General features: G+C 49.9%; 1 protein-coding gene across 1 annotated transcript in view; it reads right to left on the bottom strand.

Moving 5' to 3' along the window:
- Nucleotides 1-368: 368 nt before the first annotated feature.
- The window catches only part of FAH (fumarylacetoacetate hydrolase), a 37335-nt gene continuing 13324 nt past the window's right edge, over nt 369-24379 (bottom strand). Inside the window, exons 6-14 of the mRNA XM_058542218.1 lie at nt 20001-20098; nt 19823-19875; nt 17267-17366; nt 16329-16459; nt 14386-14461; nt 12203-12249; nt 10280-10381; nt 9362-9479; nt 369-565 (exon numbers count right to left, since the gene is read on the bottom strand). Of these exons, the coding sequence (XP_058398201.1) occupies nt 486-565; nt 9362-9479; nt 10280-10381; nt 12203-12249; nt 14386-14461; nt 16329-16459; nt 17267-17366; nt 19823-19875; nt 20001-20098 (805 nt within the window). The 3' untranslated portion in view covers nt 369-485. The remainder of the gene's footprint in view (nt 566-9361; nt 9480-10279; nt 10382-12202; nt 12250-14385; nt 14462-16328; nt 16460-17266; nt 17367-19822; nt 19876-20000; nt 20099-24379) is intronic.

Genomic DNA, 24379 nt, shown 5'->3' with positions numbered 1-24379 from the left:
CAATTCTTCCCTAGATCTCAAGCCTGCTGGCCCACCCTGCAAATTTTAGACTTGCCAGCCTCCCCAATCACAAGAGCTAATTCCTTAAAATAAATCTCTCTCTATATATATACACACATCCTATTGATCCTGTTTCTCTGAGGACCCTAATCCTAATACAGATGCCATTCTTCTTCTGTATTCCAGGAATACTGGGAGGCCTCAGATATCTGATGAGAAAGCCCCACACAGACCCTCAGCCTCACTAATAAAAATGAGTAAACAATTAATGAATGTCTCCCAAGGAAGCAATACACACCTGGACCCACTGGATCAAATCAAGAACATGCGTGGACGTTGCATACTATGAAAGCACAGGGCTCAGAGCATGGAGACGGAAGACAATGGCTTTATTTATTATTGAATGAAGAACCAGGCCTACAGACAGAGGGGGCCCCTGGTCCCCCAGGGGAGCTGAACCCTTATTCCAGGACAGCAGGGAGATCTCACACTGGCAAAACAGCAGGCAGCACTTTCCCAGCACACTGGCCAAAGCCGATGCGGTAACCGTCCCCCTGGCAGTGCCCTGGAACAGAGGAGGACAGGGGTCAGCCATGAAGCTGCCGAGCTCACTGGAACCAACGCCCAGGCAGCCGCGGTGCCAGACAGCACACAGCTGGGCCCGAGGTGGGAAGGCGCCATCAGAATGACAACCACGCATTTCAAACAGAAGAATAACCCTCCCCAGAAGGTGGGCAGAGCCCCAGGGCACTTGAGATGGAACTCTGGGCCTACCCCACGGTTGGGGACCCTCAGAAGCACTGCAAGGATGGCTTGATGGCTTTCCTGACACGTGATCAACTCTCCCCACGCGGGTTTCAGTTCAAATCCTAGGTCTGCTCATTAGCCTGAAGCCAGACTACCTGAGTTCAAAGCCTGGCTCCACCTCTTACTGGCTGTATGATCTTCCCCCGAGAACTCAGTTTCCCCATCTGTGAAATGGATCTAATGATAGTATTCCCTGCATAGGCCTGTGCAAAGATGATATGAGTAAATACACAGAGAACGCCGAGAACAGCACCTGGCCCATAGCAACTGCTCAATGAGTGTTGGATATCATGACAATTATAAGCCGGGGGACGGGGGCAACTTGTTTAACCTCTGAGCTCAGCCCCATCGTCTGCAATGGGAATAACAATCCTTCTCTCCCAGGGCTGCGAGGATTAGATGAAATATGCAGGTGAAGCCCCCAGCACGACATCTCTCACAGACTAGACGTTCAACAATTGTTAGTTCATTCAATCCCATCTCAACAAAAGTGACGGAAAGGCAGAGAAGAGGAGAGCTTGTCCCTGTCCTAAAGGAGGGTCCACTCAGCGGCAGCAGCTGGTCTAGACAAGAGTTAGAGGAGAGCACAGCATGGAGGAGACAGGAGTAGAAAGAAGGGACATCTGAGCCGGAACTTGATGGCGGGTGGGAGTTCACCCGAGGGGACACAATGAAAAGGGCCTTCCAGACAGAGGGAACAGCGTGTGCAAAGGCACGGAGACACAGGCGAGAGATGTACTTACTGCATTTGTTCAGTGACGCTGTCGTGCAGGGCACCCTGAAAAGCCAGTTCACAGAGGGCTCTGAGAAGCCATGTTAAGGACTTCGAACCTTATCCTGAGGACACTGAGGTGACACAGAGGAGTTTTCAGCAAGAGAGAGAAAGCTATGTTTTACAGCTATACTTTAATGAGAGCCCTCTCTGGTGGCCCCAGTGAGAAGATGGATGGAAACACGTAGACTTATCAGTGTTGGATGTTTCTCAAGGGCCCCAGGCCACGTGGAAGCTGGTTAAGGTGTTGGCCAGGGCGGTGCTGAGGCAATGGTGACCAGGCCTACGATGGACATGAGGGACACTGCAGGGGATGTCCGTGACCTTGAGTTATATAAAAATGCCACCAGAGGGTCAGCCCTGGTGGCCTAGTGGTTAAGTTTGGCGCGCTCCACTTCAGCGGCCCAGGTTCAGTTCCCAGGCGCAGACCTACACCACTCACCTGTCAGTGGCCATGCTGTGATGGCAGCTCACATATAAAAAGAGGAAGATTGGTAACAGATGTTAGCTCAGGGTGAATCTTCCTCAGCAAAAAAGAAAAAAACCCCAGACCCCCTCACCTGCTGATTTAGGAGACAAGCCCTAAATCTGTAGCGATGCCTTCTGCCACCCAGTGTGAAGAGGAGAAAACGACGAGCTGCAAGGCTCCAGCAACCAAAAAAATCAAAGCTCACTGCTGAGAGGACGCGCAGCCATCTGAACACTGAGACCGAGGGCAGATTTGTGAGATGAGGTCGGTGACGTCTCCACGGGGACAGGCTCTCTTAGGGGGTCCTCACGGCAGCCCCCAGCTCAGCAGCGGCTTACTCCACCCATCTCCTCCCTGCTCCCCCCACCTGCTCAGTCACCTGCTCTGAGCGCTGGCCTTCTCTGGGAAGGCAGCAGCTGGGATGCCAGAGCAACATCCCCAAACCAGCCCCTCACCCTCCCTGGCATCGCCAAGGCGCACCTCTGTGCCCAGGGTGCCAACCCTTAACACTCAGGGTCACCCTTGGTCCAGAGCAACATCCTTGCCTATTTGTTGCTCAGTTTCTTTATTTTTCTGTCAGTCACTTTTGAATCCCAATGCTCAGAAATATCCATAACCCTGAGGGAAAAAAACCTATTAAAGCAAAACCTGGCAGAAATTCATTAATCATCTATCAACGCGACTAACTCAGGGCTGCAGCATTTTTAAAGAGCCTTCTTCCTGGCACGCTGCAAACACTGATGGGGTGTCCTCCTCCTCCCTCTTCCCCAATGCTGGGTGCTCTGTCACTTACCACTGCTCCCTCCTGCCCTGGAGTGACAACGGCGCCACCACTGCCCTAAACAGCACGTGCTTGCTTCCTGAATACAGACGCACGATTACACCATCTCACTTCCCAACCAGCCATCCTGGCCGGCAAACCTGGCGACTGCTCCCCATTTACAGCCGCCACGGCACATGGCCTGGACGGGGTCTCTCAACCTCAGCACTAGTGACATCTTGGGCCAGACGATTCTATCTCATGACGGGCTGTCCTGTGCACTGTAGGATTTTAGCAGTATCCCTGGCCGCCACTCAGGGATAATCAAAATTGTCTCTAGATATGGCCCAGTGTCCCCCGAGGGGGAAACCCGCTCTGTTTGAGACCCCTGGCCTAGAGGATGAAGGGAGCTGTCCCTCTGCACCCCGTTGAGGAGGGGCCTGAGTCTTCCAAAGCCCCAGACTCTGCTCTCCAGTCTGGGGCGGAGACGCTAGGGGACAGGTGCATTCATGCAGGACAGAGAGTGCCGAGAGCTCAGAGCACGAGGAGAGTCTGCACCCAAGTCACAGCGTGTCACTAAGCGCTGGAGAGAAGGGAGAGCCGGCTCCCCGCCTCTCGGGTTGGGCTCTATCAACTACGGAGATGGGAAGTAAAAGCGTGCCCACCTTCTCTGGAATATTAGCCCCGCCGTCCTGATCTCGCTGGCCCTTTCCTGGAAACTGACCTTCAGCCTACTCCCCACTCCATCCCCCCAGTGGGAATGAAAACCCATAGCTACAGCCCAATTTTCCAGCTTCCCAGGGGGCCACACCTGCAAACACATCGGGGTGCACACCCTCACCTCACAGGGGGACGAGACTCCAAGGCCAGAGACATGGGGCCAGCCCCAGGTGCGTCAGTGGCAGAGCCAGCCTGAAATCAGGGTTTTCCCTCAGCTCCCCAGAGCTTCAGGGGAGTCCCAACTGTACTACGTGACTAAACAAAACTAAAGGAAATGATTTGGGATAATTTGGTAAGGTGAAGGTGGTGGGCTTTGCATCCCAACGGAGTTGGTTGCATTCCAAGGATGCCATCCGCTAGCTGTGTGATTCTGGTCCAGCTACTTAACCTCTCTGGACCTCCAATGGCTCATTTGTAAATCAGAATAATAGTACCGTGGGAATTAAATGTGATAATGCATGTAAGGTGATGTGCATAGTACATAGCACACAGTAAGTGCATAATAAATTGCTATTGTTGTGTTACTGTTGTCTTCATTGTGGTTTTTTTGTGTGTGTTTTAGTTAAAAACTACTGGTCAGCAGGCTTAGGTTTAGACTTCTGGTTCAAGACGGGGATCTGATTCCATACATTAACTCTTTCCTTCTCTTATATTCCTATGGAAATAGTCAAAGAAATATAAATAGAAAGAAAAAGTCTGTAACAACACTAGATACAAGAAAGGAGATCCTAAAAAAGATGGAACTGGTACTGGGTGTTAGAAGACATGGAGGATGAAGAGCAGTGGGAGGGGCTGGAGGGCATCACGGAGGATGAAGAGCAGTGGGAGGGGCTGGAGGGCATCACGGAGGATGAAGAGCAGTGGGAGGGGCTGGAGGGCATCACGGAGGATGAAGAGCAGTGGGAGGGGCTGGAGGGCACCATGGAGGATGAAGAGCAGTGGGAGGGGCTGGAGGGCTCATGGAGGATGAAGAGCAGTGGGAGGGGCTGAAGGGCATCACGGAGGATGAAGAGCAGTGGAAGGGGCTGGAGGGCATCCCGGCAGTAAGAACAGCATGTACAAACACCTGGAATTGGCAGTGAGCTCTGTTCTGTAGATGGAGGAGGCCTCCCTGCCCAAAAGGTTGGCCAAGGTTGGAGCACAAGAATAGATACCATTGGTTAGGCTAGAGAGCAGGGAGGGTGGGCAGGAGTTGAGAGAAAACAGAGCCACAGCCTGAGCCTTTGGGGCCCCAAGGGGGTAGTGTGGCTGAATTAATCAAGCCAAGACCCCTCCCACAGGCACATGGGCCACTGTCCATGGTCCTGGATGAGAAGGGTCACTGCTTCTATGTCCTGGGACTCCTGGCCAGCCTTGCCCAAGAATTCTGAATCAGGCAAGGGAAGCAGTGATGGTGGGGAGAAAAAAAGGAGGAGACAGAGAGACACAGAGGCAGACCTGATGGAAGATGCTACCACTGAGAGACTGCAGAGGAAAAAAGGGGAGATTTTTGTTTGGATATTGTTTCCAAATAATTTCAGATACCAAGAAAGAAGCCACAACTACCTACAACTACCATCAACTGTCGGAAGGAGAGGGAGAGATGCACGTATGGAGCAGTACACGGCAGTCACATATCTGTGACAACAAACACGCTCTTTCAGGGCCCAAGCTGAACACCAGATGGGGAGAGAGAGCGGAACTGGGGATGGATGAGTTCCATCAGAGTGCTCAGAGATTTCTGCGGATGTTGTTTGTTTGTTTATGTCACCTTCTCTTACTGAACATTTTGTGGGTTTTGGACTCTCAGAAACGAGATTCACATTGCACCACAGAGAGACAAGATGACATGATGGTTTAAGAGCATGGACCCTGGAGACCAACCACCTGGGTTCAAATTCTGGTTTCCACCCTTTTCCATCTGTGTGATACTGGGTAAATACGAATCTTTCTGGGCCTCAGTCTCCATATCTGAAAAATGGGGCTAATAGAGCACCTTCCTTGTAAGGACTATAAAAGGTATTACATGTGAAGCACTTGGAACAGTGTCTCAGAACAGAAAGTGCTGCCTGTGTTGGCTGATGTCAGGACCTCTGAAAGTTCTATCCCGTTTCCAATGGTCAGAAATTGATCTGGACAGTCACCCATGATGAGAGAGCAGGGAGATGACATGGTTACATCTGAGCAGGTACAGTCAGAGAAGCAGGAGAGAGCCAGGAAAGGGCTGCAGAAACAAGCGTGGCTTTCAGCAGGAGGGTGGCTCGGCAGGGCTATGTGCCCAGACAGGTTGTGGAAGGTGAGGGCACAGCACTCCGCCAGCTCTGGTTACCTCACCAAAGGTGACACAGCTGACACACCGACTCCACCTGTCTGTTTCCCCGCTCACCCTCTCCTTCCCACAGGGGAGCAGAGCTCAGATCTCAGCCCTGTCCACTCCTTAAGGTTTTCAGTCGTCCCCTTCAGTATGAAATCTTTTTTATTAATATATAATTTATGCCTCTTCTATTGCCAATTTATAATTCTTCATTCTTGTTCCAGGGAATTCCACCAATCTATTCTCATTTCCCTCTTCTCTTGCCAACATGTGCTTCTTCAGATCCAAGGAATTGCCTTTCCCTGAATGTCTCTGCCTGGCCTCCATAAATCCTTCTGGAGCGAGGCATTATATAAACAAACAAACAAGTAAGTGACCCTCACAGCATCTTGGCTCCTTTCTCCTACCTTCTCTGGCTCAAACACCAAGAACACATGTGAATCCCACCTGCCCAAGTTATCAGTCTCCTTTCTTCCAGGCCCTGCATAGCTGCCAGGTCTAGAATGGCTTGGTTGGGGCCTATATTACAGTCATGACAGAGAGTTCAAGCCACAGTTTTCTCCTCTCCCATCCCCTCTCCTTCCTTCCTGTCCTCAAACCGAAACTTCAGAAAGTGCTTTCACTCAATCCACAGAACCATGATCGAAGGCCTGCAGTAGGTCTGGTAAGCACTGCAGAAACACTGGGAGCAAAACCGGCAAGAGAATCAGAAGGCCTGAGCTGCAGCATCCCAGCTCATCAGTGTGTGACCTTCAGCAAGCAACCTACCTTCTGGCAGCCTATGTTTTTTACTCTGTAAAATCAGGGCAATGATACCTTACCCAGGGGCTCTTTTGAGTATAAAATGAAATAATGGAAGCGGACATGCCTACAACATGGTTGGCCCCTAGCAGATACTCAGTAAATATTAGTCAAATTGGGACTAGAAAGGGTATGGTAAGGCTGTAGAAATGGGAGGGGCAAAATGGGTACTTATTGATTAATTCTGGGTATCATTTGCTTCTGTCTTGAGCTCTGCCCACATCTCCTCTACCAAATCCACTTCGTTTAATCAACCAACTAACAATCACACTGAGCACCCACTATGTGACTGGCACACAGTCAGACTGCAGAGAGATGTAAAGACTGAACCCTGCCCTCTAAGAGCTTTGTGATAGGCTGAATGATGGCCCCCAAAGACATCAGGTCCTAACCCCTGAACCTGTTAGTGTGACCTTATATGGTAAGGTTTTTGCAGATGTGATCAAGTTAGGGATCTTCAGACGAGGAGACGATCTGGGTGGACCATAAACGCCATCACAAGTGTGTCATGACAGAGAGGCAGAGGGGGATCAGACAGACAGAAGTGGAGGAACCAATGTGAAGATGGCCGTGATGTGGCGACAAGCCAAGGAATGCAAGCAGCCACTAGAAGGTGGGAGAGGCAAGGAACGGATCCTCCCCTACAGCCTCCAGAAGGAGTGTGGGCCTTCCCACACCTGGAGTTCAGACTTCTGCCCTCTAGAACTGTGAGAGAATTTCTGTTGTTTTAAGCCAGCAAGCATGTGGTTTTTTGTTACTGCCATCACAGGAAAGCAATAAGAGCCCTTAGTCAAGCATGGGAACAGACAACCATACAATTAACCAGGATTCGGTGTTCTAAGTGAGTTGCTAGTGGAGAGCACAAACAAATTGATTCTACCTGAGCAACCAGAGAAGGCACTATTGGGGCTGAACCAGAGTTAAGTCCACAGGTATGCAGGCAGTGGGGAAAGCAGGGTTACGTATTAGAATGAGGTTTAGTGGGAGGGCAGAATCAAATGAAGCAAGGGTGTGAGGCAAAAGGGAGCCATGAGAAGATGTTGAGCAGAAATGGAACAGGGGGAAAGCACACCTGAAGGATGATTTTCCAGGTACCGTGAGCAGGATGATTGCAGGGGGCTGGGGCAAAAGCTGTTCTAGCAATCCAGGCATGGTAGGATGGTGGTCTGGAGCAGGCCAGCTGCACAGAGATGGCAGGATGCTTTACAAGGATGCTCAGCAGGCCGTGCAGATGAAATGGGTCCATGGTTCCACCCTACAGAGCAGACAGTCAGTGGTACCAAGACAGGGTCAAGGAGGCGGGGTGACAATAAGACATACCAGGGGAAATGTGTGGTCAGCAGGGAGAGAGCAAGACGTGGAGTGTGAATGCAGAGGACAGAGACTCCCTCACCCTGCTTAGAGGGCAGACAGGCACCACTGATTCACACAGTTCACGTAAGGACCCCCATTAAGAAGGGCTCAAGATGCTGGGCCTTCTAAAAAGTGGATTCTAAAAACAGCAATGACGAGAAAGAAAACAATGGGCTGGCCCCGTGGCGTAGTGGTTGGGTTCAGCGCACTCCGCTTTGGCAGCCCAGGTTCGCGGGTTCAGATCCTGGGCGCAGACAAACACCACTCATCAGCCATGCTGTGGCGGTGTCCCACATACAAAAAATGGAGGAAGATTGGCACAGATGTTAGCTCAGGGCTAATCTTCCTCAAGCAAAAAAAGAGGAAGCTTGGCAAGAGACATTAGCTCAGGGTGAATCTTCTTCAGCAAAAAAGAAATAAAATAAATAAAAAAAGAAAAGAAAACGATGAAGATTATCACCAATTTTAGGTGCTCACAAGGTAACATACACTCTATTAGCACTTTAGACACTATCAAAGGGGTTAAGAATCGGGGTTCTGAAGATAAGCTGCCTGGATGGGAAACATGATTTCATTATTTACTGGCTGCAAGATCCTGGGCAAGCTGTTTAACACCACTTGGCCTTTGTTTTCTCATCTGTAAAATGGTGCAGTAGTGACAACTGGAATATAATTCCACAAGTGCAGAGACAGCATTTGTCTTGTTCACCACTGGAACCCCTGTACGAGACGCATAGGAGGTACTTGAGAAACGTCTACTGAAGGAACCAACTGGCTCATCTTACCCTTACAACTACACTGTGAGGTTAAGTATTGTACCATTAACTCCATTTTAAAGATGAGGAAACTGAGTCTCAGAAAGACTAAATAATTTGATAAAGGTCACATAGCCGCTGGGGGATCTGGGAGTCCAACTTGAGTCTGTCTGACTCAAGAGAGGGCTGCGGACCATTAAGGTGCCTTCCTCTCTAGCAATAATATGTGGTAGGCAGAGTGGGCCCCCAAAGACGTAAGGGGTGCCCTAGTCTCCTCGGAATGGGCTGCTGGGAAACCTCAGTCACTAACAAAGCCTGGTCATAGGATGCAGGGTCTCTGCACTGCAAAGTCCAGAACAAAGGGAACCTGCCACTATTTCATAATTTCACTCAGGGAGACAAGAGACAAAGCAGGACTTCTATGATCTTTTAGGTCCAGGGAGACTCAGATTTAAAGTCCCTGGTGGCCAAGGCTGTGGTGAAGGACACAACAAGCAGACACAGACCCGGGAATGCCAGAGTGGGACCGAGTTAGGACAGATGGCTTCGTGGCCAGATGGAAGCCACATGGTTGGAACAGTGCACAGCAGGCAAGGAGAAGATGACGCCCGCCGGGCTTGGCCGTCCTCACCTGTTATGATGACTTCATCCCCATCCAGGAGAAACGTCCTGGTCTGTCCATTCCCCAGCTCTATGGCTTTTGTTCCCCTCCATGACAGCTCCAACATGCAGCCAAAACTTTCCGGCTCCTTCATAACAGGAAAGGGAAGGAAGGATCATATGTATTTATGTGTTGGTGAGCACATCTGCTCCGGTGTGGACAGTGCTTAGCAAGGCCTGGGAGCCCCAGACGGAGGCAGGGGGCTTCACGTCCCTCAGAGACCCTGTCTTGGGGCACACTGTGGAAATGCCCTTGAGGCTCGGCCCCCTGCCCCTGTTCACCTTGGTCAGGACTTGGGGAATGCCAGACCAGCATCCCCAGGCCCCTCTGCCAGGCCTCTGCCACTCTGGAGGCTGCAGCTTACCCAGATACTGTTGGGCCTGACACCCTCCCACTGGGAAGACATTTCCCATCCAACAAGAGGCTGCAGTCAGGACCCTGCAGGAAGTGACTGACACATGTGCCACCCCAAAGTCATCATCTCTTAAGGCTCCAAGACTCTACCATGGGCTTTCAGTGGCACGGGGTGTGGGGCGGGGGAGGAAGGGCCTCAGCAGCAGGACCACTTCATCCTGCGAGGGTGCAGTATGCGACGGTGACCACCAAATATGATGGCCATTTCCTGACTCTCCCCGACACGTCATTCTGAACCTCTTCTATGTAGACAGACATAGCCTCCCATTCTTACACCAGTCTCTTTAGGTCTGAATTTGGAAAAGAAGCCCCTTCTGCACCCAGAGATGGATGAAGCTATGAGTAGGACAGAGTTGTAAGATATGCCCACCTCAAGCTGGATTCCCTTCTCAAGGGAGAGCTGAGGGCCCTCTGGTCTGGGTGGGGAGTGGGGGGGCTCTACATGGGCAGCTCCCAAGGCAATCGGATACTCACTGGCCCGCTGATGGTTCCAGAAGCCAAGAGGTCCCCCGGCCGCAGGTTGCAACCATTGACAGAGTGGTGAGTGAGCTGCTGCAGCATCGTCCAGTACATGTACTGAGGGCAAGGGACACAGAGGTGGGGACGAGCAGGGGTGGGTTTGTCCCAGCCTCCCTGAGGCAGCTCACATAGCCCGCCCCGCTCACAACAGCCTTCCCTGGGCTTTCTCCCTGGCTCCCCCAACTGGCTCTCCCAGGTCCCTTAGAGCAACAACAAGCTGTCCTCCTGCAGAGTTACCCAGGGACCTTCTCCCACCTCTCTCCCAGCTCCTCTGCTCCTTCCAGCCCTCCCCTACCCCACCTGCTCCAAGAAGCCGACCTCACTGCTCAGACCCTCAATCTGCAGCATGCTCATCTGTCCCTAATTATACTCTGCCCTGTGGATATCCTTGAGTCCTAAGTTGACACAGTTCTAGGCATCATCACAGCACAGGCTTCTCAAGAGCAAAGACCTCACTTGCATTCTCCCACCCTGGGCCTTGGAACAAACACTGGGCAATGGAGCTGAATGATTCACACAGGACATCAGAGCAGGCTGAGGAACAAAGGAGTGCTGAAGGAGGTCAGACTATGGGGAAAGGGGTCCAAGGACCACATGCCAACCGAGAGGCTCAGACGCAACACACGCCTGTGCCTCTCCAAGTCCACAGCTTCCTAGATTGGCCACTCCTGGAGCTACATACCCAGGCAAAGGAAACCTTAGAAATAGATTCTTGCCTTATATCTTCTTACTAGCCTAAGGAGCCCAGAACAATGTTAATTAGAGGGAAACAGGAGGAAATAGGAACACATTGATTCAGAGGATGTTTGAATGGTCAATAAACATACGAAAACGTGCCCACTTGCATTAGTCATTAGGGAAATCACAATCCCCCAGAATGGCTAAAACTAAAAGGCAAACACCACCATGTGTGGACCAGGATGTGGAGCAGCCAAGCAGCTGAAACACTTATACACTGCTAGTGGGAGTATAAATAGTTGCAACGCCTTTGGAAGTACCCCTGGGCTGAGTATATACATATATATACTCTGTGACCCAGCAATTCTATTCCTGGACATCCACCCAACAGCCACCTGTACGTATGTGCACCAAGAAACGTGGACTAGAATGTTCATAGTAACTGTAATAGACAAAAAAGGGAAACAACCCAAATGTCCATCAAGAGTAGAATGAATAAATCAGTTGTGGAATATTTACACAGTGGAACATGATACAGCAGTGTATAATGAACTACCACTACAAACAGCAACATGGTTGAATCTCACAAACAGAATGTTAAAACAAAAGAAGCCAGACAGAAAAGAATATGTACTGTATGATCTCATTTCTATAAAACTGAAAAACAGACAAAATTAATGTATGGTAGTAGAAGTCAGGAGAGAGGTTACACTTGGAGAGAGTGATGAAGTGACTGGAAGGGGGCACCAGGAGGCGGCTGAGGTCCTGGAAATTTTTTCTGGATCTGGGTGCTGGTTGCACCAGGATGTTGACTTTGTGAAAATTCATCAAGCTATACACTTATAATTGTGCATTTTCATCTATACGTGTTATGCTTCAATTAAAAGTTCACTTAAAAAATATAAGTCACTCTGATCAATCCAGCCCCTGGCAGGACAGGAGAAGCCAGAGACTAGACCCTTATAGGAACATCTATTGTTCCCCAAGAAAATCACTGGCCACGTCTACGCAGCCTCCATCTGGAGGGGTCTCTGACCTCACGGTCTCTTTGGAAAGGAACAGGGCATGGAAGTTCCAGGCCCTCATGCTGACCCACCAGCATATCCCACAGTGGATGCTATTCCCCCGTTCCTGCCAGGAAGAAAGATCTCCCTCATTCCCTCACTTCCAAGATACAATATGCCTAGCTTCAAAGCTTACCTTAAAATTGGACTTGCATATGGTAGCTGCCTGGCTCATTCCTTCTCCTATTGGAAAGACAAGACAAGTCACATTGACAAAGAGACTTAATTCCATAATCAAGGAGGGAAAAAAACCCACTTTGTAAGGTGAATTGTTTTGTGGTCTAAGCTTCCAATGTGATTTCACTCAAAGAGTCCATGAGACACAAGCTCACAGGATATCAGAACTGGGAGACTTCCAAAGAGAGGATCTAGTCCAGGGATGGCAAACAGATGCACACAAGCCACGACTTTCTCCTCCCACACCCATGGCAGCCAGCATGAATTGATCACGGCACTTATTTCCTTCGAATTCAAATGTAGCCCCACAATCCTTCTTAACAGAATGCTCCTGGCAGCCAATAATTAACTGGAGATGGTATACAAGTTGAAACCTATTTGCCATACCCCGAGGAGCCCTTTGGACAGCTGAGGCCATCTGTCCCCTGCCAAACTCCTTCAATGATGGGCAGTGTGCTCCTTCATAACGTACTTCCACAATATTTATTAAACACCCACTACTTGCAAGGCACCAGGCCATTGCTGTACCATTTCTGAACAGTGCTAATAATTAGAAAGCTCTTCTCCCCCAGAATCGCCCTCCCCCGCTTGGCCCTGGCTTCCCCTCTGAGGCTGCACAGAACAGGTGTGCTCCCCATGTAAGGTCAGGGTCCCCCAAGCCTGCTCCTGCCCATATCCTTTCACGCAGATCCCCACTCGGAACATCAGAAGTGCACATTCAGGACTGGAGTGGAGAGGGGGTCATGGAAACATCCCTGCACTCAGTCCTCCCTCTCCTAGGTCTTTCCACATCTCCAGACTCTGCACCTTCTTATAATCTTGTCCCTTTCCCAACAGTGCACAACCCTGGATGTTTCCAGGTTTCCAGGCAGGAGGAAAACAAGACAGAAATGGGCTCCACAGAGGCACGTGTGGGTCTGAGGACACGAGCCTAGAACTTAGGACACTGGGTTGTAGTCTCAGCCTTGCCATTAGCCAGCTAAGCGATGCAGGATGAAGCCCTTTTCCTCTCTGAGCCTCAGTTTCCCAATCTGTAACATGAAAGAGTGGGGCCGGCATGGTTTTCCAGAGGGCACGATGGCAGCTATGAGGCTCTTTCTCACAGCCCTTTACTCTACGAAGCATCCTGCTCCCGTGGGAGATAGCTCCTTCCTCCTTCCGGAGGACACTGAGTCTGCTGCCAGGAATGACCTCCACAAAGGGCCAAGACCCTGGAGCTGGCAGTGGGAAAGCCACAGCAGAGCCTGGTATATAAGACAGGACAAAAGGAGGAGAGAAACCTAGGAAGAAAAGAGATTTAGCCAGAGTATGGCCCAGGGGATCTGTGTGGCCCCTAGGCAAACCACCCCCAGCCCTGAGGGTCCCCATCAGGAATGGAAAGTGACGCCCGATTCTTCCTAGATACAGGCACTGTTCTAGACCTTGACACGGGTCGACCTCCTTAACCCTCACAACTGTGCCATGATGTGAATGCCATCATTATTCCATTTTACAGACAACAAACTGGGGCACAAACAGGTTCAGTAACTTGCCCCAAGTCCCATAGCTGGACAGGGGCAGAGCCAAGACTCGAACCCCACATAGCCTGCAGGGCCAGGCTCTTTATCACCGACGCTCCGCTGGTCTATTAATTGACCAGCTAAGCAGCCTTAGGGGGACATGGGCCCTGTCTGCGAGGCTCTCAGAGCTGACCCAGGGTAGGGCGTGGGGTCTGGGTGTGCGAGCTCTGTGTGGCCCCAGAGGGCAGCACCAGGCCTCCTGTGGGCAGGCCCATGAGGACACACTTTCCAACAAGCACTGGATGAAATGTGCCACCCGGGTGAGGGGTCAGCAGTGGTGTGTGAGCAGAGGCCGGGCAGACCCTGGGTGGGGGGGTTGGAGAGAGGATTCAAGTAGAGGACAGAGGTCCCGACTCCACGCTTTCTGGCCCTAACAGTTGAGAGCTCAGCGATACGGGGTTAACACCATGTGGGCCCAGTGTGGTGCCCTTTGAACACAAGGGTGTCCCTTCCTTCCTCTTTCCTTTACAAGAGCGCCACATGTCTCCAAGCTGCAGCAGGCGACACCTGTCACCCCCCGGGGAGCTCAGGAGCCATCCAGGCACCAAGCCCCTGGACGCACCCTCCAACTCCATGATAGTACCTTTCAGGGCGACAGAGAGGTTGATGTCGAACGTGTAGGGCTGGTCATGGCAGAGATACGGCAGGGGTCTGGGGTCCTGCAAGGGCAGAGCACAGCACAGAGGGGCGCTGGCAGGCAGGCTGAGCTGGCCCAGACTGCGCCCACAGCAGACCAGCCAGGCCCAGGCACAGAGGACCCAAGGTAGAATAAGTGTTCCCTCTCCAGGGACCTAGTACCGTGTCCCTGACGGTGCAGGGCGAGGGTGGTCTTATGTGCCAGGCTCCAGGAAAAGAAACCGAGGGAGGGGCATCAGTGGGTCAAAGGTGCAGGGGCCAAATGAGAGATGTCCCAGAGAGCTGGGGGTGGAGGGACACTGGGGAAGGTGGGCAGCGGGAGGGCCAGAGATGGAGAACAAAGCAAGGCCTGTGGGGAGAGGCCTCTGGGGCAGCAGAAAGGGAAGGTGGCCCCCAGAGGCCACAACCCTGCCTGGTGCTGGGCCCAGCTGTGGAGGCAGCTTTGATGGCCAGGCCAGAAAGTCTGCACTGAGGCCAAAACAGTGTTTTCCCAAAGTGCAATACGTGAATCACCAGTGGTACGTGAGATAATTCTGGTGACTTTATTTTAATAGTTATGTGTTTCTTTTTATGATTAACTTGGTGGCTACCGACACCAGTAGGGATATAAAGTTCCTTTTCTAAGTGCATTATTTGAGTTTAAAATGGGAGCCACTTTAAAGAAAAGCATTAAATAATAGTTCAGATTGGCAAGAGTTGAGAAGGCTGCACATCAATGGAATGTGGGAAGGGCTGGCATAAAGGGAGAGGGAGCCAGCGATCTGCAGCAAGGGTAAAGCAGTGCCCTGTGGACGGAGAGAGAGCTGGATGAAGGATGGAGGCTGGAGGGGACGAGCCTCAGGGGCAGCAGCAGCCCAAGCGGTCCATGGGCCAGACGAGGCTGGGAGGGTGGGATGCAGAAGCGACAGGTACGGACTCACCCCGAGGGGGAAGAGACAAGTCTTGGTGACTGAAAACGATGGGGGGTGTGCTGTGGCAGGAGCGTGGGAACCCCACAGGAGCTCCAGGAGGAGCCGGTTTGCGGGGAAGATTCTAAGTTTCTAGCAGAGCAACGTGAGATGACAGCAGGGCTGAGAGGGCCGAGGAGCGTGGGGGGTCTGGATGCAGGAGCCACGCGTGAGGTGGGGGCGGAGGCCACCAGCGAGGGGAGAAGCTCAGGGACAGTGTGGAGGGAGGGGGGCAAATGGCTGAGAGCTCAGCGGGGCTGCCCCACGTGGAGGACAGAGCCGGACTAGAATATCGCTGGGCTCGGGGAGACATACGAGAACCGGGACAGGTCGGGTGCCAGGGCCAGGGGGAGAGAGTGCCAAGGAAGAGTAGGGGCTGCCAGGGGGTCCAAGATGAAGACGACACAGGCCACAGCATTGGCCAAGCTCGCAGGGCACTTTGAAGATCACAGCTCACTGGCAGTGATGGGGCGGGGGCAGCGGCCAGACTGCGTCTGGCTGAGGGGTGACGGGTAGAGAGCAGCGTGGCAAGTGGTGCAGGCAACAGCAGGAGCAAGAAGCAGGACCCCCTTGCTGCCCGGCCCCACACCGCATTCTCTAAGTTGGGCTCCAGGGGGTGCCATTCACACAGAACACAACTCGATAGCGACCGGGGAAGCTGTGCAATGTGGTGGTACCGGCAGAGACCCCTCCTTCTGCCAACTAGCCAGTGCCCGTGGCCTCAGAGGACTCTGAAGGTTACAAAATTCTGTGTTTTCCCCAGGAACTGTGCAGGGGGCAGGGAAAGCACAAGGCAGAATGACTGACCTCCAGGCCTGCCTGAAGGTCACTGCAACCAAGACCCCGGCCACATGCGCATGCTGGGGGCAAAATGCTTGGTGGGCAAGCAGCCTTGGAGGCGGAGGGGCCTGGGTCTGAAGCTTCCTACAGAGGGTGTGCTTACCTGCTCTGGGTTGGGCACGGCAAAGGGCAGGAGGGCATCCATGGGCACCACCCACGGAGAGATGGTGGTTCCAAAACTCTTCCCGAGGAACGGCCCAAGAGGGAGGTACTCCCACTTCTGAATGTCTCGAGCTGCAGGAGAAGGGCGGAGCAGGGCTTACAAAGGCCTACGGGGCCTCGCCCTAAGGGTCCCTCCTCCCCTTGACCAGACACCCAGCACAGCCCTCCCCCACGGTGCACAGGCCCCAACCAGGTTGCCCCAGGACCAAGTGGCCACAGCATTCAATGCCAAGGGCGGAGGTCCTTTGAGGTCACTGTGCCAGGTTATAGCAAAGAGAAGGATGACGAAAGGGCAGGCAGGATATTTCCCCATGAAGGTGCTGGAAGCTCATCCTCAAACTGAGAGGCAGACACTTCCTGGGACTTATGGCACCACCTCCCTCCTACATATGGCAAGGGGTTGACGCAGGCTCAGAAACTGGGCTGCTTAGTTTGAAATCTTAGCTCAGTGACTAACTGAAATCTCTCTATGCCTCAGTTCCTCACCTGAAAAATGGAAATATAATATTATTTAAAAAGGTAATAATAATATTACCTTGTAGAGATTCAGCAGGAGAGTACATGTGAGGTGTTCAGCACAGGGCCCAATACATAAGTGATCATAAATATTAACTATGACGTCAGCCTTGTCCCTATTCAACTTCAAGAAAATCAGAGCTCAGAGAGGGGAAGTGACTGGCCCAAGAGCTCAGAGCTGAGAAGTCGTTTGATACCCACACCCATGCTCTCAGCCACTATACCACCCGGCTGCCTTTGACCAGACCCAGACCCAGGAAACCATCCATGGCTTCTGTGCAAGTGTCCCAAATACCCAGTCTTCACCCAGAGCAGAGTGTTCGCAGTCAACCAGCCTCAGGACACCCAACATCCCATAATTACCACTCCAGTCGTTCATAAGGACCATTCCAAAAATGTGCTCATGGGCCTTGGAAATGGGGATTGGCTCTCCCAACTTGTTCCCAGGGCCTACAAAGAAAGCCTGATGTGCGGAAAAGTTGATTAGAATCGGGGGCTGACCTGCCGCCCCAGGTCACTTGCTTGGAGGACAAAGGTCAGGCATTTCCAAACCAGGGCCAGGGACCAGGACTGCCACAGGGGGCCTGGCAAGGCTACAAATCCACGGCATTTCTAAGTCATGAACTGCCCCTGAGTGGACAGACGGCCAACTCTGGAAAGTGGTGAGAAGCGGCATGCCACTGCACGCCTAAGGCCCTCCTCACGTGCCCCTGAACACCACAGCAGCCGCCTCTCCCTCCCGCAGTGTGCCCCACGCCACTCTGCTCTTTCCGCCTCACCCGATACACGCTCTGCATTTTACAATTTGACAGCTACCTGAGGCTTGTGAAAAATGAAAATATCAGGGTTTGTATTCACGACATAAAAATCAAAAGGCTGCCTCCGTAATGCAGCAAAGAGAGCCTGATGGGGATCCCCCCTACCCCAATCCCTTGCCCCACCGCCTCTGCAGAAAAACATCATCAACACAATGTCCAGGAACCAACAGAATATCTAGACATCACTGGGGGAAAAAATTGGGAAGATAACTGTAAAAAGCATGCAGAATCAGCTACGATATTTGCAACACCTGAGTCACAGTTTTATTTGTTCTGTGACAGGGTTTAAACATTGCAAATTTTTCATCAAGACAAAAACAAAATCCCCAAAGGGCACCAGATTGTGCTCTCCACCCGCACCGTTTCTCCACACTGTGACTTTCTGCCTTTTCTTCACCTGTCCCCTCCACCCGCCAACAGGGATCAACACCGGTGAAGTACCTGCCTGCAGAGTCCTAAGTTCTCCCAGAGAGAAGGCCCTGCCCCAAACCAGGGCTCAGTGCCCCGCTCTGGTGGATCTGGACTGGGAGACCTCCTCTCAGGGTGCGCGTGGTGCCCACACTAAGGCAGCAGGAGGCAGAGGGCTGGCTGGGAATGCCCTGCTACCGGGAGACTACTGGCAGTGCCCACCCATTTCCCTCCTCTGGACCGAATCCAAAGAAATCACAGGGCAGGACTGGAGAGACAGGAAGCTCCTGCCTGCCTCCAACCAATCTGGATTCCCACAGCCACAGCCCTACCGGGTGGCACACAGCCCCTTCTCCTCCAGCTGCCATGAGGAGACACTCAGGGCTTCCCGAGGCGTCATCTAAAAGCACGGGTGCTGACTGTGGGAAGCCCCCTCCATCTGCCTGCCGGCACTTTCCCCACTGGGCCTGGCTCCACTATGCGGCATCTGACCACCCAGCAGAGACTGAAACACTGCTCCTGTTCGCAGAGTCCTCCCCTCCAGTTCAGCTCCTCCTTCCTAGCACTTTCCTGGTCCCCTCACCTTGGGGCTTCCCAGAGTTCAGTGTCCCTCTTAAAATGCAGCGTGAGGGATCCTTGAGGTGATGGAAATGACTGGATCAGGGTCAACACCCTGGTTGTGATGCCGCACTAGAGCTACACAGGACACCACCACTGGGGGAGACTGTGTGAAGAGTGTTTGCGAGCTCTCTGTATTATTTCTTACAACTGCATGTGAGTCTACAATTATCTCAAAAAAAAGTTTAATTTAAAAAAGTGTGCAGCCCTGAAATAACCAGAGTTCTGAGGCTGTGTGGGCACAGTCACAAGTGCAATGGGGCTGATATAGTTGATTCTTGTTATTCGTAGTAGTTATATTCTATAAAGTCACCACAAACACTGAATTAGCAAATACAGACCCATTGCTCCTAGGGGAAATACAGGGTTAGGCTCCTGGGAGCCTCTGGTCACATATTTACAGCAAGTGATCAATCTATAACCTTGTTTTATGTGTGTTTCTGTTTAAGGACATCTTGTTTAGCATACATTGTGGATTCACTAACATGAACTCACAGCCACCAGAACTGTAACTCATGCCTGAAGGAAGCTTATCTAACACACATATTTTCTCCAAAAGGGCACGCTGCAGCCTTCTTGTGCTTAGGAACACTAGACAGTACTTAAGCACTACAGTTGGCAGGCATTTTAAAGAGCGAAATCACCAACAAAAAGAACAAAAATGCAAAATAACGTGGCACTAAACAGACAGTGAAAAGGACACTTATTAACAGTATCAGAGCCGAAACAAGAAGGCAGAGGATGGCCTTGTTCCACCTCAGCTGGGAACACGCACATAGAGCGACAAATTTTGTGCCACTCTGCACGTTGTCTGTGAATGACCCCCCGAAAGCTCTGCGAGTATTGATTCAGAGGTTGCAAATTGACTTTAGTAAGTAGGTAAATTCACAAACACAGAATCCGTGAAAAATAAGGATCAACTGCACTTCCAAGGGCCACATGGGGACACCGAGCTGCCATTAACGTGGCTGAGATAGGGGAAGGGCCCACTGTGCAGGGCAACCATCCCAGAGAGCTCTCCTGCTGTAATGTTTATTTAGATCCCATACCAATAAAACACCAAGGTACAGCTTACCATTTCCAACTCCATGTCCAAGAGTTTGCAGGCACCATATACAGGAGGCTTAGCTGGAATAACACCAGAAAAGGAGGCTGTTGTGAGTGTCCTGTTGTGAGTATTGGGCCATGGAACTCACTGCATTGGGGGGACACAGAGCTGAGCACCGGCAGGGCCTGGACAATGGGGCACTTACAGTCATCAGGTCTCATCTGTCCCATGGGCCTTCGGATTGGAGTACCAGACACCACGACGGAGGAAGCACGGCCATGGTAGCCCACCGGTAAGTGCAGCCTGATAGAAGAAGGCAAGAGAACGAGGCATCAACACTGTTATACATTGCAAAATAAATTTCAAAAAATTTTTTAATTAAAAACAAAAAGGAGTCAATATATATACATGGTTCACAAACCAAAAGGTACTCTCAAGTATCAACAGATAAATGGATAAGCAAGATGTGGTGTATACATACAATGGAATATTGCTCAGCATTAAAAAGGAAGGAAATTCTGACACATGCTACATGGATGAACTCTGAGGACATTATGCTGAGTGAAATAAGTCAGTCACATTTTAAAAGACAAATACTGTATGATTCCACTTATATGAGGTACTTAGAATAGTCAAGTTCATAGAGACAGGAAGTAGAGTGGTGGTTTCCAGGGGCTGGGGAGAGGGGGGAAATAGGGTCATTATTTAATGCGTGCAGAGTTTCAGTTTGGGAAGATGAAAAGGTTCTGGAGATGGATGGTGGTGATGGTTGCACAACAACGTGGATGTACTTAATGCCACTGAACTGTACACTTAAAAATGGTTAAGATGGTAAATTTCATGTTATGTGTATTTTGCCACAATTTTAAAAAATCAACAGGTACTTAAACAGTGGGAAAAAGCAAGACTTTCTCCCATCCTTGTCTCCAGCACCAATTTGGTGCTGATGCAAACACATGCTGAATAAGAGTAACAGATACTGCGCGGGTACACAGCACTTTCAACATGCCGGCACCACACGGGGTGCTTTTCCTATTGTTTCCCTTTTAATGTACTCTTCACAAAAGCCCTGCCCAGCAGGTGTTATCAGCCAGCACTGAGCAAACTCGGGCTCGGAGAGCATCCACGGCTTGGCTGAGGTCATCCAGCGTGAAGCATGGGCGCTGGGATTCAAACCCAGGTCTCTCCAACCACAAAGTCCTGCTGCTTCCACTGTAGCCCCCTCCCTCCCTACTACAATGGGACCCTGGGACTAGACCATAAAGCTTAGAGCAGAAGAGCCAGCCAGGGCAACAGGAACACTGTCAAGAGCTCTGCTTATAAGACAGAAATATGGGAAAGGAAATGAAAGAGGAAAGCACCCCCAAATATCAAAACACATTATAAAGCGATTTAAAATAGTATGATACTGCTAGGAATGGATCAACTGAACAAACTGAGACCCATGTGTAGATGAAAACATAGTACATGACAAATAAAAATTGATAAATGTTTTTGCACAAGAAGATAAGTTATGTTAGACCCTGTAGTGGATTGAATGGTGGTTCCCCAGAAGACGTGTCCACATCCCAACCCCAGAAAACGTGAATGTGACCTTATTTGGAAAGGGGTTAAGGATCTTGAGAGGAGGTCACCCTGGATTATCCAGGTGGGCCCAAGATCCAATGACAAGTGTCCTTATAAGAGACAGAAGAGGAGAAGGCCGTTTGAGGACCGAGGCGGAGACTGGAGTGACGCGGCATGCAGCCACCAGAAGACGGAAGAACAAGGAAACAGACTGTCCCCTAGAGGCTTCGGAGGCAGTGAGGCCCTGCCAAAACCTTGATTCCAGACTTCTGGCCTCTAGAATTGTGAGAGAATACATTTCTGCTGTAAGCCACCCAGTTCACAGTAATTTGTTATAGCAGCCCAGGAAAGCAATACAGACCCATACCTCACATCACACATAAAAGGAAACTTCAGATGGATTACAGATCTAAATTTGTAAAAAGTAAGGCTATAACAAGTACTAGGGAAAAAAATACAAAAAAAATACTTGGGCTGGAGAAAACCTAAGCAAGACATAAAAGTAAATGCCATAAAAAAAATGATTGATGTGTTTGACTTTATAAAAATTTAAAACTTCCATATTAAGAAAAACAGCAAAGCAAAAGGATGACACACTGGGAGAAAATATTTGCAATGCATTACAACAAAGGGTTAATTTCTATTACATACAAAACACTCTTTCAATTACTAAGAGAGAAGTGACTGTCTAGAAACCTGGCAGGCAGCAGGCAAGAAGATCTGTGAAAGAACATCTAAAACCCGGTAACAGTTTTACCTCTGGAGAAGGGAATCAGATGGGGGAACAGGGTGGGAGGGTCTTGCTTTGTTCCCACTGTTTACCGGTAAATCTCTTTTGAATTCCAGACCATGTAAGTGCACTGACACTTTCTTGTTGCTTTTAGTTTTTTAAAATGTTTGCAAATTTATTTTGCAACATTTATGATATACAAAAAGATATAACAACACATAATCTCCATAATATATAAAGAACTCACACAATTGAACAACAAAAAAAACAAACAACCCGGTCAAAAAATGGGCAGAAGAAATGAACAGACACTTCTCCAAAGAAGATATACAGATGGCCAACAGGAATATGAAAAGATGCTCAACATCACTAATCATTAGGGAAATGCAAATCAAAACAACACTAAGCTATCACCTCACGCCCGTTAGAATGGCTATAATCACCAAGACAAAAAACAACAAATGTTGGAGAGGATGTGGAGAAACAGGAACCCTCATACACAGCTGGTGGGAATGCAAACTGGTGCAGCCTCCATGCAAAAGGGTATGGAGAGTCCTCAAAAAATTAAAAATAGAAATACCCTATGATCCAGCTATCCCACTACTGGGAATCTATCCAACGAACCTGAAATCAACAATCCAAAGAGGCTTATGCACCCCTATGTTCATTGCAGCATTATTCACTATAGCCAAGAAGTGGAAGCAACCCAAGTGTCCCTTGACTGATGACTGGATAAAGAAGATGTGGTATATATACACAATGGAATACTACTCAGCCATAAAAAAGACAAAATCGTCCCATTTGCAACAACATGGATGGACCTGGAGGGTATTATGTTAAGTGCAATAAACAAGAAAGAGAAAGACAAACACCGTATGATCTCACTCATACGTGGAATATAAACCAACACATGGAAAGAGAAAACTTGTATGTGGTTACACGGGCAATGGGGGTGGGCACAAGGGGTGAAGGGAGACATGTATGGTGATGGACAAACAAAAATGTACAACCCAAAATTTCACAATGTTATAAACTATTAAAATATCAATAAAAGAAGATATAATAACACAAATAACCACAGCACCAACAAGCTAAAGAAATGTCTTTGCTAATCCAACGAATTGCCCCCTTCATAGCCCTTCCTGCTCCTTCCCTCCCTTCCTGCTCCCTACCCCAAAAGGAGCCACCATCTGGAATTTGGTGCCCCCATTCTTCTATATTTCTATACACTTTTACTACTGTGTAGTATTTTTTGCATCTTTTTAGATAAATGGCAATTTACTATGCATTTGCCTTATACTACCTATTCAAAAAAATTTATTTTCTAAAAGACTGAGGTGGGGTCGGCCCCATGGCTTAGCAGTTAAGTGTGTGCGCCCTACTGCTGGCGGCCCGGGTTCGGATCCCGGGCATGCACCAATGCACTGCTTGTCCAGCCATGCTGAGGCTGCGTCCCACATACAGCAACTAGAAGGATGTGCAGCTATGACATACAACTATCTACTGGGGCTTTGGTGGAAAAATAAATAAATAAATAAAATTATTAAAAAAATAAAAGACTGAGGTAGATTTAAGCTTAATTACATAGAGTGATGTCAATGATAAACTAAAGTGAAAAAAGCAAATGCCAGCATGGTCGTGTGTGTGTGCATGTAACCTGCAGAGACGCAGAGGCAACACGGCCAACGACTGTTCAGAGTAATTGCCTCTGGTGAGTGAGCTGGGGAAACGTTTCCCTTTCCTCCCCCTTTCCTTCCCTTTACGGGGTTATGTTACAAAATACAACTGTAGACAACTACATTACACGTAATTATTCAAACAACACAGAAGTTAGTCAGCTCTCCCCATGCACACTCCCCCCAGGGAAGCAAAGTGGGTCTAGAGTCTATTATTCTCTGCCTTTCTCTGTGTTCATGCCAGCCTATGCAAATATAAGCGTGTGTGCGTCTATGTGTATGTAAGCGTGTATGTAGGTGTGTACGTGTGTATATGTACATGAGTGTGTATGTGTGTGTGCATGCATGTGTGTGTGTGTTAGGCTGAATACCAGCCCCCCAAAAGATATCCAGGTCCTAATCCCTGGAACCTGTGGATGTTACCTTCTATGGCAAAAGGGACTTTGCAGATGCGGTTAAGTTAATGATCTCGAGATGGGGAGAGTAGCCTGGATTATCCAGGTGGGCCCTAAACGTAACCAAAGGGTCTTTATAAGAGGGAGGTAAGAAGGTCAAAGGATGAAGTAGATGTGATGACTGAAGCAAGAGGTTGCAGTGATTTGAGAAAGGGGT

Source organism: Diceros bicornis, chromosome 5 (genome assembly GCF_020826845.1).
Source record: "Diceros bicornis minor isolate mBicDic1 chromosome 5, mDicBic1.mat.cur, whole genome shotgun sequence".
In the NCBI taxonomy this organism is placed as follows: Eukaryota; Metazoa; Chordata; class Mammalia; order Perissodactyla; family Rhinocerotidae; genus Diceros; species Diceros bicornis.
Note: the sequence above shows the minus strand (reverse complement) of the source record. Positions and strands in the feature narration are given on the sequence as shown.